This window comes from Lepidochelys olivacea (assembly GCF_965140295.1).
Source record: "Lepidochelys olivacea isolate rLepOli2 genome assembly, chromosome: 7".
NCBI lineage: Eukaryota > Metazoa > Chordata > Testudines > Cheloniidae > Lepidochelys > Lepidochelys olivacea.
In genome coordinates, this window is record NC_140417.1 from 111,507,763 (window position 1) to 111,526,422 (window position 18,660).

Consider the following 18,660-nt stretch of genomic DNA (forward strand, 5'->3'; position numbering starts at 1 on the left):
TATGATGGTAAATGGTAGTTGCACAAGTTATTACCACCCACACATACAAGTGAATTTATAACCAATCCCCCCCCCCACTCCTATACACATCTAGTTGTCAATAAAGACATTTTTTAACCCAGAAAACTGCAAACTGTCTGAGAGTTGGGGAGGGAGAAAAGAGTCTTAACATTAAAATGGAGATTTTTCATCTATTCAAAATCAGCTGAATGGCGTTTGCTCAAACAGAAAATATTACGCCTGTCGACTGAGATTAAGCATGAACATTTTTGGCCCAAAAGGTGAACATTTCAAAAAGTCATATGCAACTGCAAAAAAGGGTGATAGAGAGAGCACTACTAGAGCACTTTTTTATATAATAAGCATAGGTGTGTCTGTCTAATGTTCACTGTAAAGCAGATTCATCATCTCATACTTCTGCTTGTATGACATTGTTCCAGTAATAAATCCACTTTTAGCATTTGTGTAATAAATTAATATCAAATAATGATCTGCTTTTAGCACACTCAGTTCCAGGGGAAATGTATCTTTAACCTCATTATCAGTAAAACAGCGACCACTACATTTATATTTTTGTCTTTTGCTTTAGTTGTATGCTACAGTTCAGCCTAGCAGAACCTCACTAATACCTGTTTCTGGGGGGGACAATTGAATTTTGGGACCAAGTGAACATGGTATCAATGTGTAGACACGGAATGTATTTTGTTCAATCATTTTGATAATTTGTGGCTTGAATATTTTAAATAATAGTAATATTTTCAGCAGGGTGGTGGTGGGCCAGCATATCAGCACTCTTCTGGTGGCCCCATGGTATTTTTGCAGACTTGAACCAAAGCAGTCATGTGTTCCTGAGTCTGCAAACAGCTAGTCAGGAACAGTAGGCATCATTCTGATCTCACTGATTTTTACGCTAATTTAAGTCCATTGACTTCAATAGTTAATCCTTATTTACATTAGCATAACTGATATCAGAATGACAGTAACTATGAAAAGTGTGATATATCCCTATTATACATAAAAACTATATGTGAGGTGGTTATTCTGAAAGTTAATGTTTACAGTATAGACAGTGTACAGTGATAAGATGTTACACTGTTGAGTCTTTCATGCAGCTATTCCAGAATTTTATGGGAGTAGTTTGGGAAGAGCATCACCACTTTCTCCCTCTTCTGACCATGGTTGTGATAATGTGATGTTGTGCTGGGAAGAGAGCACCATTTTCTTTGTGCAGATTAGTGAAGTTCTACTATACACTAATTCACATTCACATAATCAGTATGAAATAGCACAGGGCTGGGAGCCAGGAACTCTTGAAGGGCTCAGGTACCACAATGATGAATATAGTAGAAGAACCTTAGTAGACTAGAATAAAATCCTGGCTCTGCCACTGACTGACTGTGAGGGTTTGGGCAAATCACTTCACCATTCTGTTTCTGTTCTCCATCTGTAATATATTTTCTGCCTGCCTGTAATTAATATTGGTATAGGACTTTAAACAAAGTGCTACATAAGTATATGGTACTATTATTAATTGTCATGAGTTTACCCAGTACATTGTTGAATTATGAGAAGATGATTATCAGTCACACATGGAATTTTAGAGTTAAGTGAATCTTGTAGACATCTGATCCTGGCTAACTTGAGTTAGGGATGCCACTGAACTTTGTTTGGTATCCAAGTGCATACAGTATGGACTTAATGCTTAAAAACCAAAAACCTGCATAAAGGCTCCACTAGAAAAAGGTTGTTGCATCTTTCATCGGATACCTTTTAAGTGCCACCCTTGTTCCACTCTAACCAAGAATTTGATTCACAGCATAGATCCACTTTTTAAAACTTTTGTGAGCTATCTTAGGGAAGAGATTTATTAAGAACGCTTCACCTAAAGATTCCATAAAAGGGGTCTACATGTGTCCTCTGGAAGCTGTCATCCATATAATGTTAGCAGAGGTCTCAATATGAAACGAGGTTCTTCTGAGTCCATGTCAGGAGCATTAAAACGGGGAAAAGGGGGCAACTTCTTAATGACAATAAAAGATCATGGCCTGACAGGCCTTGATTGACTGACTGATTTGTGTATGGGGCTAACTAAACAGTAGGATGGAATGCAGTAGGAATTCCAGGCTTAAAACTGGTTTGTTGATCCAGTCATTTTAAGTCCTACATACCAAGTTTGCATTATCCTTAAATATACCTAGAAACTGTTAGCATCTTCCAAGGAGCTATACCTACCAAGACAACAAGAACCTCTATTTTCACATCTTTGGCTGGGGTCTATTGAGATTACAAACGTCGTCTTTCATGGTCATAAAGCAAACCCAGAAATTTCTTATAAATAGGATATTAGCTAGTGGCAATTCATTTTTAATTCCCTAAGAGAGAACTTAATTTTATTGCTCTGTTATCTCTGTGTGTATATTTTTTCCATATAATTTCCTTATCTCTCAGATCTGCAGATATCTGGTGAGTTTGCATGTGGTTTGTGGTCACATTTTCAGTGGTTTTGTTGTGCTTTTCTCTTTGAAAGTCCTGGGTGGCTCTGTACAGACACTGTGGTTTTGGGGTTGCCACAGTTTGTAGCCAAGCAAAGGTTGGGAGGGGGGGAGAACCTCTGTTAGGAAATAGAGGTAGATTCATGGTTCTGGTAGCCCAGAGTATTCGTTTTCGCAACACACTCTCTTGTAAATGGCTAACAAAGAGCGTGTCTACATTGCAGTTGGCACGTGTGATTGTAGCACGTGTACGCATACCTGAACTAGCTTTGGGCGAGCTAGCCTGCTAAAAATAACAGTGTAGCCACAGTGGCACAGGCTAGTTTTCAGAGTACGTAATCTGCGCAGGATTGTACTTGGGTGGCTAGCTCATGTAGCTGCCTGAGCTATTGTGGCTACTAGTTTTTAATGGGTTAGCTAACTCAATGCTAGCTTGGGTATATGCACATATGCTGCAGTGGCACCTCCTGCCTGCAGTGTAGACGTAGCCTAAGCTACTTTTAAGGAGCCCAGCATCCTTGAATTACCTTTTGCAGTTGACATGGCCAGTTAGCTAATCTGCAGACACACAGAGGCAAGATGGTCCAGTCGTTAGGGCACTGGCCTAGAACTTGCGAGACCTGGGTTCAGTTCCCTGCTCTGGCACAGACTTCCTGTGTGACCTTGGGCAAGTCTCTGTGCCTCAGTTACCCATCTGTAAAATGGGGATAATAGCACTTCTCTACCTCACTGGAATGTTGCAATTCTTTTTAATGTATCTATCCTTATAAAGTGCTTAGATAAGACAGTAATGGGGGCAGAGGGCATATATAAATACCTTAGATAGAAAAACACTTTTGCAGATTGCCAACAAGTTTACCATCTTGGGCTTCGTTTAAAGAGAGAGTTGCATCAGTTTAACTTAAATTGGTTTTTAAACCAGTTTAGTTAAACTGGCGCAAAAAGCGGTGTGGACACTCTTATTTTGTTTTAAAGACCATTCCTAATTGACTTAGGCAAACTGAAATAAGTCTGGTTTAAACAAAAATAAATGTTCACACAGCCTTTTGCCCCAGATTAACTATATCAGTTTAAAAGTATCACCTTGCTTAAGTTAAACCAGTGCCACTTTTTTGTGAAGACAAAAGAAAAAGATAGTGACAGATAGTGAGTGCTTAAGTGGGTGAGGTAGGAACAATGGCTACCATATTCAGATACTCTGGTTGCTGTGTTTAATGATGCATCCCTCTGGAGAGTTGCACCATATTTTTTTGTATTCTTTAATTTATTTCCACAAGATGTCCACAGTACCTCAGAAGACAGACAGATTGCACATGGTCCCTGTCCTAAAGACCAAAATATGTAATGTCACATGACATAATGAAGGGACGACAAACCTGTGGGGGTGGGAATAGGTCAAAGAAGACAGAGGTCATTGCATTGAGCTTAAGCAACTATTCAGCAAAGTTGTGTGCACTGCAGGTTGAGGAAACAAATGTCGTTTATAAATATATGTATAAATCAAAGTCCTTTGACAATAAAATGGAAGCTGGAATTCCTAGTTCTCAGGTAATATACTACATTTATGATTGGGATAGAAATATGGTCCAGTGGTTTGGGCTCTGTCTTGAGACACTGAAGACCAGGTTCCATGCCCCCCTTCTCCACTGACTTCCTGGGTGTCCCTGGGCAAGTCACCAAGGGTCAGATTTTTAAAGGTATTTGAGTCCAACTCCCAATTTAAATCGGTGGAAGTTAGGCTCTCTGTGACTCCATTCCCCATCTGTGAAATGTGGCTAATAGAACTTCCCTACGTCACAGTGGTGTTGTGAAGATAAACACATTAAAGGTTGTGACGTACTCCGAGATTACAGTACTGGGAGCCATAGAAGTATCTTAGGATGATTCATGAGACACCAGCACTAAAACAATATCTGATCCCTAATCTGTTCTAATTTGGATTTAAAAACGTGAATCCCTGTCACTGATTCTTTCTAACTGTTGATTGACAAAATTCGTTGATTATTAGGACCCATCTTCTTCTGCAGACACTCCATAGGTTCCTGAAGTCTAAAGAAATGCTCTAGTTCAACCACACGTTATTGGGTTTAAGGCAGGAGTTATTACATAAAGTTCCCTGGCCTGTGTAACATAGGAGGTCAGATTAGATAACCATGATAGCTTTAAAATGAATGAATAAGAAAGTCAATGGGAATTCTGTGCATGGAGCAGCTATGGAATCAGGCCATGAGTGTACTACTAAAATATGTTTTTAATTCTTTTTTATAGCTATCGGTGAATATGAAGATCTTAGAGCAGCAAACAACAAAAAGAAAGAGGAGGTTTGTACTCTGCAATATGTTTCCTTAACACCTAATGTACTAGATATTGGAAGTCTTTGTTTGTCTACTGACTTCAGCTGAGTCCAAATATATCGAGGGAAATTTTGTTGTCTCTTGTAGCAGCTGAAGGCTAACTGTATGCTAAGAGGTGAAGAATAACATACAGCAATGTGTATGATTGTTGTGAGACAAACACGTGCCTCAAGGATGTAGCAAGATCCTTCTTGGCCTTATGCCTCCAATACCTGAATTGTAAATTTATATCTCAACAATCACACAGCCAAGCCTAGTCTACATTAGAAAATTATGTATGTTTTTAACTTTGGGTGCAGCAGCACCCAGTGTAAAAGTGGTTCAGATATGAATGTGGACTAAGTGAATCATTCAAAAATATCTCAGGAAGACTTGCTTCCCCCAGGTCTGAATCTCATTTGTCAGAACCATTTTATGAAATGCATATTTATTTATTTTTTTAAATCTAAAAATATCTTGTGAATGTAGGAATGCAATCTTTTTTTAAAAAAGAAGCATTTGAAATCAGTCTCCCATCCAGATTTTTAATTCATTTTAATAGAATTAAGGATTATAGATGAACCTGAGCCTATAGCCTTGATGAAGGTGAAACTCCCCTGGACTTCATATGGACAAGTCAGAACTGCAGGATTGGACTTCTTAAAGTAAGAAGTAAAGTAATGGAGGTCTCAGAATCATTGGAAATCCCCAAAGTAACTCAGGGATTTAGCCAGGCTACTTCCACTGGAATCAGTTGAGGGTTCTGCGGCCTTTCAGTGGAAATTGTTAGTTGCTAAATCCCTGAGTCAGTTTCGAAATCTCAGCCAGTGACTCTGGGAGTGCATCAAGTTTGCTGCTCAGGCTCTGAAGCTCATCCTCCCTAGACTTCAGAACCTGAGCTCCAGCCCAAGCTGCAGCTATTTTTAGAGTTTTAGGGCAAGCCCCACTACCCAAAGTGAGTTGATCCGGACTGGGAGACTCAGTACCTGGTCTGTGTATACTAATCCCGCACTGGGTAATGGGGCCTGACTAATCACTGTGGGGCCTGGAGACCACGACCCCTTACCCCTGCTGCGCATGCTCCAGGTGGAAGGGACAGATAAAAGGAGGCAGCCCAGCTCGGACTGGGCTGGCTGAGGAGGAGGGACGTGTGCCCAAGGCTTTTTCAGAGGTGCCTGAGACTCTCCAAGCGGTGGGAAATCGTGAACCTGGACTACGCTGTAGACGAACAGCTGACTGCGGAGTGGGGGGGACCTGATTCGTTAAAATGAGGTGGAGTGTGATGGTGGTCTTGCCATTCAGTAAATGCACCATGTAAATGAGGAAGTAGTTTTATTGTGGATATCTGCAATAAAAGAAAGCGTGGGAAGTAGCTGGGGGTGAGGGAGGGAGTGTGGGCAAACAGTGAAAGTTCTCCCTCTTCTTTATGAGTGTTTGGCAGTTAATGCACATGGGATAGTTTTTACATCTTGGAAGAAAGTTGTTGTATGGACACTCCAGATCTCATTCTATGAAATATGTTGCAACCACGTTGCAAATATGGTGCAAAATGTTAATGGATAGACTAGTAAAGGAAACTCAAAACTGGTTTTCCCCACTAAAATTCAGCGATGTCTGTAGCTATTTGACTCTCTTTTGCCTTCTGTTGTGCTGAATGCATTTCTCTTCTCCCTCTCTTGCCTGCCCTCCCTCCCCCTGACAAAATCCATCTCTCTTCCCTGGCTAAAGTTTTTCTAATTTTTCCATCCGGTTCCTTCTTTTGCTCCCAGCATACCTCTCCCACGCCAAACCCTCCCAACCCTGGTATCATAGTGATTCATCCTGCAGTCTAGGAGAACTGGTCATATCTGTCTTCAGAGAGCTTCCAGCAGGACTGATCAACATTTTTTGTCAAAGCTTTCCTCCTTCTCTTCCCCCCAACAAAATGATTTTTTTTTTCAAATAAATAAATATAATTGTTCAGAATTTCCCCCCAAATTAAAAATTAGTTTGGTTTTTGATGATTTCTTTTGCCTAGTGCTAAGCATTGTGGTCCTGATTCTGCAAAACACCTAAACACATTTTAACTTTATTTTAACGGGACTGCTTATTTGCTTAAAGTTATGTATGTGCCGGTGTTTTTTGCAGGAGACAGGTCAAAATGCTCCGGAATTTGCCGCATCAAGCCCTTAGCGTGAATGGGAGAAAGCATGGTCCAGTGCAAGAGTTCTCAACCTTTTTCTTTCTGAGCCTCTGACCCGCCCCCCCCCCCAACATGCTATAAAAACTCCACAACCTACCTGTGCCACAACAACTGGTTTTCTGCATATAAAAGCCAGGGCTGGCATTAGGGGGTAACAAGCAGGGCAGTTGCCTGGGGCCCCACACCACAGGGACCCCTGCAAAACTACATTGCTCAGGCTTCAGCTTCAGGTGGCTTGACTCAGGGCCCCGGGCTTCAACCCCATGCAGTGGGGCTTCGGCTTTCTGCCCTGGGCCACAGCGAGTCTAATGCTAGTCCTGATTGCTGGACCCCCTGGAACCTGCTCGCTGCCCCCGCAAGGGGCCCCAGACCTCTGGTTGAGAACCACTGGTCCAGTTGACCGGGCATAGAACTTGAAGTCAGGAGTTCTCATTGCTATTCTTTGCTGTGCCATTCTCTCACTGTGACCTTGAGAAAGTTGCTTCACCCCTCTGCATCTCTGCCCATTTGTAGAATGGAGATAATGACAGATAACTGCTTTGCTTTGAGACCTACATGTGGAAAGCACTATATAAAAGCTAGGTAGTAGTGTATGTGCTTCTACCGCAGTTTATTGGCCATTTTCCCAAAATGAAGATGTGCATTCTTCTGTGAATATGGAAGATGCCATGCCAGATATTTTTCTTTCTTGGAAAAGAATTTAGTATATATTACAAATTCAAGCAGAGTTCATCACGCAACAAACAGCTAGGGTCAAAAGTAACCTGAAAAGAAAACTGAAAACTAGATCTGTGCCCTTTGTACATCTTTAATGTAGAAAGAAGGCCTGAAAAACTTTTTTGTTTTGTGTTAAGGTTTTTTCCTGCCTGGTTTTATATTAGACTAGACCTTAATTTCTATCCTGTTTTCCCCTGGAAGATTCTATGAAGAACTAGAGCATGATGTCAGAGACACCAGGGAAAACCTGATTGAGAGAGGAAGTGGTTTTAAATTGGGCATTTTAAAACACTTTTTGGCTAACATTTTAAAACTCAAGCAAGTAATAGAAGGAAAGATATCTGAGTCAAAAATTCCCCCTCGCCCATCTTATTAAGGTGTGAGAAAGTACACAATCAACATTGAGATCTCCAGTGAGTTATCCAGCAAAATAAGACTGACATTCCTAATATTTTAAGGTAAAATCAAATAATCTGTCCCCCCTTCTTCCTCAAAAAAATTCCTTTCCAGCCTGGTTTACACATCTTAATGGAGTAAAAAAGGCACAGCCCCAATTATTTTCCTTTATAGGTCACCTTCTTATTTAAAAAACAAAAACAAACTAGGACTAAAAACGTCAAGGTAACTTAACAGTCAACTGAACTCCCCCTCTCCCCTTAGATACGTAATATGCAGCTCTGAAGCATTCAAAGTCAGGGAACGAATACATATTTATGAATACTTGCTATAGATCATACAGGAACTACTTTTGTGCATCAGCATGGGCAGTGTTTTGTCACCCTGCCAGCAGAAAAGGGACTGAGACAGAACCTTTCAAGAAACAGTGTATGTAATACAGTATCTTTGATACTGTTTGTCATTGTTAATTTCCCTTTCCTTGTGTGGCTTTCACTGAGTAGGGATTGTTAATTTGGAGTACTTTAAATTTCAGTAAAAAAAATTTTTTTAAAAGGGGAAACTGTATGTTTTCATTGTGTTTTCTGTATATATGCAGTTTCTCTGAGACCAAATGGCACATGGTACTGCAGTGGGAAAAGGAAAGTAATTACTTGGCTGTTTGAAAATGAATCTCCTATTAGCAACCGTCTGTCTAGAAACAAAGAAGATGGATCCCTATATTGATGGCATGTCTCTTTCTCTTTACGTTGGACGTGACAAATGCCATGTGATTCCTTCTTGGACAATACTTAATTTTTAATTTGATATTTTCACTAAAATTGTAACATTTCAAAGTCCTTCATAAAATAACCATGTCAAGAAAAAAGGAATTTTTGGCTAAACTGTGGAAGTGACTTAATTCACTGTGTGATGACTATGTAAACTTTGATGCATCCAGACATCTAGGATAAATAATATCCCGTGATTATTTAGATGAATTAAAATGTAGTAAGCCGTTCTATCTAATACGTGGCTCAAAGTCTGCTCTCTTGTTTTAAGTGAAAAATAAGTTGACTTTTCTCTCCTAGGGCCTGATCTTGCACCATTGCACTTAATGGGAGCTTTGCCATTGATGTCAGTGAGTGCAGGATCAGATTCACAGCTGGATAACTGAGCCAGTTGCAAGGATCTAGGGGTGAAATTCTGGCTTCATTCAAATCGATGCAAAATTCCCATTGACATCAACATGGCTCAGATTTCACCCTAGTGCTCCAGACTTCCAGTGTGGTTTGCCTGGTGGGCTCATGTATCCATGCGGAGTCTCATTTAAGTCAGTGGAGCTTGACGTGGGCGCAGGCAACCACTTAAACACATCACATTGTAGGATCAGAGTGTAGAATAGGCAATGACAGGTTTTGTGCTGTGCTGACCCAAGATGCTGGTCAATTTTGAAGTCTTCCATCCCTCTCCTAACATGTCCAATACTATACTGCATGGATATCTTCAGTATTCACATATTTCCTCTTGTAAGAAGTAAGCTATATCAGAAATTATCTTTTCTTTAAAAAGGGAATGCTGGCTGGCAGATTCCATGGCTACCAGCTAGGAGTACTGAAATTTCAGAAAAACAGAAGGCCTTTGAGATTCCACAGCTTGAGACTTGCAGGCAGCTAGAGGATCTGCTAATTGCCACTGAAGAATTGCTTAGTAACTTGAATAACCAGAAGGCAGAAATCTAAACCTTAGTACTAGCCGGTTGCCAAGTCTCTGGAGTATGATCCTTACGTGTACCACTCTTGAAAGATCAGGTCCTGGAGAGAAATTAATATAAAACTAATTCAATAAATTGAACTAAAAGAATCTAGTTGTTAAAATATCAACAGATTTGTTTTCTTGCTAAGAAATTCAGATTGAGTTGTTAAATGACAATTATGTAATAATAACATAATAATCAGCTGTAGTACTTCATAAAAAACCCAAGTAAGGACACTATAAATATTACACTACTGACGTCCTAAACACCTCTGTCTTAAACTCATATTTTATCACGGCAAAGAAGCCTTAACTCTGACCCATGGATGTTGGTGATTTCTTACATACCCATTTTTGATTTTGATATCTAAACATTTCTCTTTTAAGGGCTACTGCTAAATGGGAATTGTTAGTTAATACTGACAGCAGAAGGTTTGGTAAAGTACTTACAATTACTGTTCCACAAGAACGTTTGTTTTATGTGTATTTAAAATCAACAACACACTTTTTTCAAATGAATGGTAATGCTATGTACATGTGTTCTTGCATTTGATGCTGATCAGTGTGATTATTGATGAAAACAAAGTATATACTTTTAAAGTTTCTCTTTCAACAGCGTCATTGTGTTTCATATTTTGCTAACACTGGAGAAAGAATAGTAGCTTTGGGAGCAACTGGCAGTTCTAGATTTGATGTCCTTAACTATTCATTTTCTTCTTTTAAATGCAAGGTTGATTGGTTTGTTTAAATTGTGATAAGTAACTGCATTGTTATCACTTATCAATATGTTTCTTGAGCTGAAAATGTTGTTTACTGAGATTTCAATGTTTGTTTGCAACTTTTATTTCTACTTTTGTAGAAGTAAAAGAAGACAGTTTTTTATTTTTTTTCCTCATATTAAGAAATGGGATGGACTAATCTTCATAGTAAGTTCAATGGACTTTGAGTAGGGGTGGGATTGGGGTGGAGGGTCTACCTGTGTAGATCTGATTGCATGGTTGAAGTCAGTGTGCTCGCTGCTGCCCTCACTTAAATCAATGTCAAAACCCCCTGTCTTTGCCGTGAGGCATAGCAGCAGCAAATGAAATCGTGTGAGAAAATGATGACTTAGAATGGAAATTGTTTGGAAAGTTAGGAGCCAAGCCTGTAGGCCCTCATCCTGCAAACACATATGAATAACTGGGCATGTGAGTAATCACGTTGCCTTCAGAGGGACTACTCATGTACATAAGTGTTTGCCTTAGTCATGTAATTAATCCTTATTCATGTGAGTAGTCCTAAAGAGGCTTCAGTGGGGACTGCTTGTGCAAAGACAACCCATGTGAGTAAAGGTCTGGAGGACTGGGTCATTAACTTTCCTTGTTGTTACATTATCTTAACAAAATGTTTTATGAGGAGATTTGGAGGGTGTTCTATTTAGCGGTTAGGGCCAGGGACAGCATTGGGTTTTCTGGGTCCTATTCTTGACTGGCAGTGACTCAATGTGTCCCTGGGCAAATCACCAAGGATCCAAACCAGTGCCCACTGAACTCGCTGGAAAGACTCCCATTGATTTCATTAGGCTTCAGATCAGGCCCTTAATCTCTTTGTATATTTACAACTCCGATAATAATGCTTATCCACGTCCCTGGGTGTTGTGAGGCTGAAAGCTTGTGAAGCACTTTGAGATCCTTGGGTGAGGTGTGGTGGATCAGTGCACCATGTCATTGCTCTACAGTATTAAGCATTAGCTGGCCGTGGATCACACAGAATCCCCTCGCAAGAGAGCGGTGCTCTCCAGTGACAGTGGCAAGTGAAACAACAATTTTAAGTACATAATTTTTATATCTTATTATGCATTTCTCCACTTCCCTCGTACAGGCCCCTCTCCTAGCAGTGAGGTAGGACAGAGGCTTCCTGCTGGAAAAACTGAGAGGGAGGGGAGGAAGCAACAAGACCTTAGTTTAATTCTTAGTAAATGGAAACTGAGGTGTCACTCTCCTTTGTCCTCCCTTCCTTTCTTTTTTGGGGAAAAGATTCAGTCATACATAAAAAGACAGACAGTACTGAGACAGCGCTTCATTCAGCCTTTTTCCGCCTGGCTGTTTCTCCCTCTTTAGCTGCTTTGGAGCTGGTTGTCTCCCTCCCCCCAGCAGTTAGAGTAAGAAGCTCCCCATTCCTTCCAGCTCCCTGCCAATCACTACAGCTTTCTTTCTCCATCCTCTTCCTGCCCTCGCTGCCCTCCTCAGCAGCAGCCGACCCTGCAGCAACAGGTGTCTGATCCTCTCCCCACTTTGAAGCTACTCACACTCCCTTCACCTCACATGTTGAGATAGGCAGCCACTTGCTCAGTGCAGCTCCTCTTCCTCATGTTTTCCATAGGATGCCCCCCAAAGTGGCTTCTGCTGAGGCCTGGCTTCCAGCTGCGGCAGAGATATCCTCTGTGGCACCCGCTTCTGCTGAAGAGCGGGTCCTATCTGAGGGCCTGATCCAAAGCCCATTGGGGTCAATGGAAAGATTCGAGTTGACTTTGACTGACTGACTTTGGATCAGGCCCTTTGTTGCTGTGGGCCCCTCTCCTAGTTGTCTGGAAGTGGGGCCCCTAGTGGGCAAACTGAAAATAGAAACATAAATTTAACGATTTTTTTCTTTTAAAAATCAAAAACTGTTTAACCTGTCATGAACTTCTGAAATGTTGAAAGTATAAACTGGAAATATAGTTACACTGTAAGGATACTGATCTGGTGGGTCCCTTCCATCTCTAGTTACTGTGGTCCTCTATAGCTACATGTGAGAGAGAATGTATTTACGCTGGGCATTAGAGACCGAAGGTGGGTGGGTAACATTTTTATTGGACCGACTTCTGTTGGTGAGAGAAATAAGCTTTTGATCTTACACGGAGCTCTTCTTCAGGTCCAGGAAAAAGAAGAGCTCTATGTAAGCTCGAAAGCTTGTCTCTCTCATCAACAGAAGTTATTTCAATAAAAAATATTACCCACCCCCCTTGTGTCACTAATATGCTGGGACCAGGACAGCTACAAGAACACTGCCTACTTGCTTTGGGCGTGTAAGATACATTATGTGGAAAAATCTCATGACGTTCTATTTTTCTGTAATGGTGTCATTCTTCCCCATAAAGTCTTGTATTTTCCATGATTTGGATGATCACTTACAGTATGTGTCATGTGAGCTGTACTCATTGTTTCGTGGAATTATATCTATTATATGGAGTTGTGAAAGCGGTAGAGGCAAGTTACCAATTAAGTGTTCATTTTATTCTTCTCCTTTGAAAAATCCTTTCCATCATAAGAATGACACTGAGAACACTGACACCTCTTTTGCTCTAAAACTGTCACAACCCTTATTCCCACAAAGACACCCCCCTAACACCAATCCTAAATGCAGTTTTGATCCCAAAAAGGGAGAGGTGCCAGAGACTTTATGCAGTGCACGATGGACTTCGCTATTGCTGTTGAGTTTACACGGAAGGCACTCAGATACTGTGATGATGGGCAGCAATATAAACCCCCAAGATACAGATATTCTATATATATTTGTATAGAAATGTAGGACACTGTGCAAAAAGTGGTTGGCATCTCTGATAAATATAATGTATATCTCACATGCCATTAATGTTATTTCTATTATTGTAAAATGCATGGTAGAATTTACTTACATCTGGACCGGTCAATGTGATGCTTCTAAAATAATTGCAGACTAGCTGTGCTTGTTTCAGGAACAGTTCACTAGTAACAATACTGATTGAACTCCAGAGGTTTTTTGTCAGCTGTGATTTGAAACATCTTGGACAACAACTTTTAAATACATATCCTCCACAGATCTTGGGGGAATGAGAACAAAAAGACTATTGCTTTTTAGGTTCATATACGTTATCTCTTCCCTATGGTTTTACATTAATATTGTACAGATTATTAATTTATATGACCATGTTCACAGCTTTACGTGAATTCCTGTCTTCTCTTCCCTGTACAGTGTGACAAAATTAAACAAGAGCGTGATGAGGCAGTCAAAAAACTTGAAGAGTTTCAAAAAAGTAAGTTGGCATTTGAATGGGAATATTAACACTTAAGAGTAATAGCTACAACCATAGCACTCAGCATTGCCGTGCAGCAGTGACAATGCCGGGATTCAGATTCAATTGCATTTTCTCCTTCAAAGCCTGGTTTTAAAGGGGTTTGTCACACACCATTTCAGCTTACATCAGGTTAAATGCTGGCGCAGCAGTTGTTGGCTCAATAGGTGAAATCAGTTAAGCCATCTTCAGGTGGGAAGTGCTCAAAAGATAGTAGCCAAATTCTGCTCTGTCTCCTCAGTATAACTCAGCTGAGTTATTCTGAAATTATACACATGTAAACTGAATAGCTATTATACCCATGTAGATTGAATAGCTGTATTTTTTTGGTGGGAAGGGAGTCAAGCTGCTAAAAGAAATTACTGATGTCCCTTGGTAATTTTTATAGCAAGTCATATTTTATCCTGTGAAAAATGTCAAGATCAGTTTTACACTTTTATGGTAATGGTTCTATTGACACTGTATGGTGTCTGGAAGTAACAAAGCACAGCTAATGGGAGTGTAAGTATCCTAGTGGAAAAGCTCCTCATAAGGGACCATTACAATGGGATTTTGGTCTGTTATGTCTGGTTTGTGTCAATGCATGATGACCATTAAAAATACAGGACATGGAAAGCACACACAAAAATATACAGAGTGAGACTAAGTTAATTTAAATTTCTTTTTTTTTGGCAATTGTTCGCAAATACAATTATAGAAAATGAACCTAAAAAATGGTAACTTTTACTATCCTCAAATGATCTTGTATAATTGCGCCATAAGGCAAGGATATTCGTAAATAAGAAGTCTAATTCCTGTGGGAAAAAAACACAGCCTGTTCGGGTTTTTGTTATGATAGTGTGAATACCAGAGTGTGGCAAAAATGTCAAGTAGTTAAGGCTTAAAATTCAAAGTAATATTTGCTGTAAAATTTTATAGGTTTCCTTTATCTTCCTTTCACATTTTTAAAGAACATACCTTGTAAACATAGTGATAAAATGCCAGGAATATTAGGATTTTAAGGCAATAATAGAGCCCATTATTTAAATGACAATATAAAAGGCAATTATATTGATGAAGAGCTACACCGGCTTTGTGTCTGTGAATAAACTTGGCCTGTACTCAGCTTCTATTTGTTCTCCTGGCATAAACACATATTGTGTGTGATTCCAGTTTAATGGGGCCCCGTTTGTATGCCAAGCAGCTGCATTTTAGGCCCTATTGCGTGATTTCATAGCTCTCTGAAAATTGGTTCTATTCAGCACAAGAGATAGAAGGTGGTGGTGGTGGAGGGGGGGAAAGCTTCAACACACAATCATTTCTTTTCAATTGGAGCCAGCAAGGTTGATGACAACATGACCATTGTGTTATAATGATAAGACCACTAAGGATCTGTACCTCTCATCAAGGCTTTCACACAACAGCAGATACAATTTAATTCACTGCTCTGTCAGCAGTGCTGATACCATTATGCCGTCTGTCTCCACAGTTATAATCACTGTCCTCCGAGAAATGCAGTTGAAATGATCTTGAGCAGTCAAAGAAACTCTCAATTAAGGCTGCCACTTCCAATGTGTCAGATTGTGTCTTATGCACTTGGTACAATTTTCACTTCCAATCCTGTTTATTTACAATGTCTACCAGTAATTACGCTTAACGTGTCATTTAGTGAGGGTGCCCCTGCCAAGGAGATTGTTGGGTGCTGCGGTACCATTGAGTGGGAGTTTCTCGCAGTCAATGCCATCAGCAGCTTTTAGGCCCTGATGGGATGCAGTAGTAATGTTGATAATGCAAGTATCGTGCTCATCAAGTCATAATTAGATGCCACTCAAATGTGCCACTTGTAATAACAGTGTTGATTCATGTTTTCTCGGTGACTGCAACTACTAATTAGTTAAGTGGTTTTTGGCTGGCCTGCATTTGCTGCAGATTAATATTACCCCTGAAAAAACATCAAGGTTAGAGATGTTTCTGGCCACTTAGTGCTGCTTTATGAATTTTAATATTAACATAATAAGAACTTTGGGCAGATTTAGGAAGTAATATATTTTTGTATTTAATTTGGAAAGAATTTTTTTCCTGAGTTTAATCATAATTGGAGGTTAATGAAGCTTAAGTGAACCAAGAGTAATCTCTAGTTGTGCTATGTGACCTGGTCCTGATTTTCTAACTTTAACTAGTTTTGCATGCAGGATTTGAGATAGGGTTCTTTCCCTCTTGGTGGATATATATAATATATCCATCCTTCCTCAATTTCTGAGTTTATGATGCAACAACAACGAAAGGAAAAGCACAAATAGTCAATTTCTTAAGTTTTACTCTATAAAATATATTCCTCCACAGCCTCCTGTGAAGGGCAGCAGCTTTGCTCCATACCAATAGTGTAGCTTTTCTGTAAAGCAAGTGTAACTGGCCACGGAAAGATCACCCCAGCGTAGGAGGTTTCACGACGATCGAGGGACTCCAGTGTTCCTCTTCTCTCTACTGCCAGTTTAGGGGACGTGGTCTGAGGATAGATAGAGATTGTTGGCCAGGATTCCTCAATGTTTTGCAAATATCCAGCTGTTCTTTTGGTCTTTTCAGGCTGTTGGTGGCCAGCAGAAATTAGAGCAGACTAAGGGCTACTTTAAGGATTAGTCTACGCTGGAAACTGAACGACACAACTTTTGTCGTTCAGGGATGTGAAAAAAACACCCCCACAAGCGACAAAAAAAACCTCCCCACAAACCAACGAAAAGTGCCAGTGTGAACAGCGCTTTGTCGGCAGGAGCGCTCTCCTGCCTTCCACTAGTTGGGAGTGGAAGCTTTTTGTCAGCGAGAAAGCTCTCTCCTGCTGACAAACAGTGGCTACGCTGCACACCTTATAGCAGCATGACTGTAGCGACACAGCTGTGTTGCTAAAAGGTGCGTAGTGTGGACCAAGATTTATTTATGATGGAGGACTAACCCTGCACAGAGTGATCCCAGAATCCGGGCACGTCGAGGTGAGTGTTTTATGTCACTTTGGCCCACCTTGCATGGCCTGCCTTTCACCTGTAGCCAAAGACTTGCCCTATAATCTCCAAGTTATTTTTAACTTCAAAACATAAAATTTTCTTGTATTATTGACTAAATAGCATTAGGGCAAAAGTACATTTGTAAAATAATGGTAAAACTTCTCAGCTGACAGCACTTTGCTATCTTCCTAAACTATTTAATCTCTGTTGTGCCCATCAGTGTGGTGTCTGGGCACTGGTAGTGTCTGTTCCCATTTTTTTATATCTTTGTCTAATGAACTGCATGGTCTGAAAATATTTTTCCAATCACAATTCTGAAGCTTGTTTCGGGGGAAGAAATATATCTATTTCTTTAGTGTATGAAGCTGTTAAGTTTTAACTCTGGCAATAATTAATACAAATGAATTTTTCAGTTTCCCTCTCTTCAAGCTAAATTCTGCCACCCCTACTGACATAGTGTAGTATCACAGTCTGTGAATAGTCCTATTTCCATATTAAAGTCTTGATTCTGCGGTTGACTCAGTGCAAGGAAAGCAATCTGCCACCACAGAGTCGGCTGCAGAATCAGGGCCCCAGGACACTGAGGGTGTCAGAATCTAGCCCTCAGAGTAAGGATGGTGCAGTGGTTAAGTTGCTAACCTGAGGACTCGAGAGACCCAGATTCAAGTCCCTGCTCTGCCACAGGCTTCCTGTGTGACCTTGGGCAAGTCACTTAGAGGGGGAGATTTTCCAAGCCATAAATGGTGTTTGGTGCTTAACGCTCACTGAAAGTCAATGGGAGTTTGGGACCTAACTGCCATCTGTGCTTTGAAAATCCCCCTTTAGTCCCTCTGTGCCTTAGTTCCCCCCCTGTAAGATGGGGATAATTGTACTTCCCTATTTTATGGGGTTTTGAGGATAAATACATTTGAACATTGGGAGGTGCTCAGATACCATGGTAATGGGGACCATATAAGCACCTAAGAAATCAAATTACCTGTTTCACAATCACTCTGACATGATCTCAAAAGTTCTAATGTGGATATTTCCATTGTGTGTTACTATCTGATCATCACTGTGTCTTATTTAGACCCCAGTCCCACAAAAGGATCCATGTGAGTGTTGGGATCTGTCTATGTGTATTTTAGCAGGACTGGGAGCACAGGTTGTAAAGTCTTCAGTTTATGTTAGTACAGTGCCAGGTGCAGAGAGAACTCAAGCCATAAATAATAATTTAAAGTACAAAAACCTTTGTCATGCCATTGTTCCGATTGTACAGTTTAAATTACAAAGAAAGTCAAGAAATGCCCAAGTTAGGCTTTCAACAGCAGTATTAACTAAGCTGTGTTGCATGCCCATTCTGTGGCTTTTAGGGTATAGTGTTCAGCCAACAACAGAAACTTATATTATGCCTGGGATGGTCTCAATGAAGTCAGTGAGCCCACTTGCGGAGTAAGATACTACTCCATGTGAGTGCCCTGTGTTCTGAAGGAACTCACACTTTGGGGCAGAGACTCTCCCTTCCACAACCACCACCCCCTTTCTTTTCTTTGTATAACACCTGGCATGATGGGGGTTCTGGTCTAACTAGAGCTCCTATGTGCTACTACAAAGCAATTAATAAATGATGATCATTGTCAAAATTGTCCCTTCTGGCCTTAAAAACTATCAATTTATGACTTGCTTTTAGCTATCCGAAACTCCTGTAATTTTGCTAGCATGGTTAATAATAATCTGATTGTTGCTTACAAAGTATATCTCTCACTCTGTTTTCATAACC

General features: G+C 40.4%; 1 protein-coding gene across 3 annotated transcripts in view; it reads left to right on the plus strand.

Annotated features, from left to right (window-relative positions):
- The window catches only part of SHTN1 (shootin 1), a 92,562-nt gene that overhangs the window by 8,063 nt on the left and 65,839 nt on the right, over positions 1 to 18,660 (plus strand). For 2 of the 3 annotated variants that reach the window (XM_084634538.1, XM_084634537.1), the window contains exons 2-3: positions 4,761 to 4,813; positions 13,827 to 13,887. In XM_084634538.1, coding sequence (XP_084490664.1) covers positions 4,773 to 4,813; positions 13,827 to 13,887 — 102 coding nt within the window. In that variant the 5' untranslated portion in view covers positions 4,761 to 4,772. The remainder of the gene's footprint in view (positions 1 to 4,760; positions 4,814 to 13,826; positions 13,888 to 18,660) is intronic. The other variant, XM_084634539.1, reaches the window with a different exon arrangement.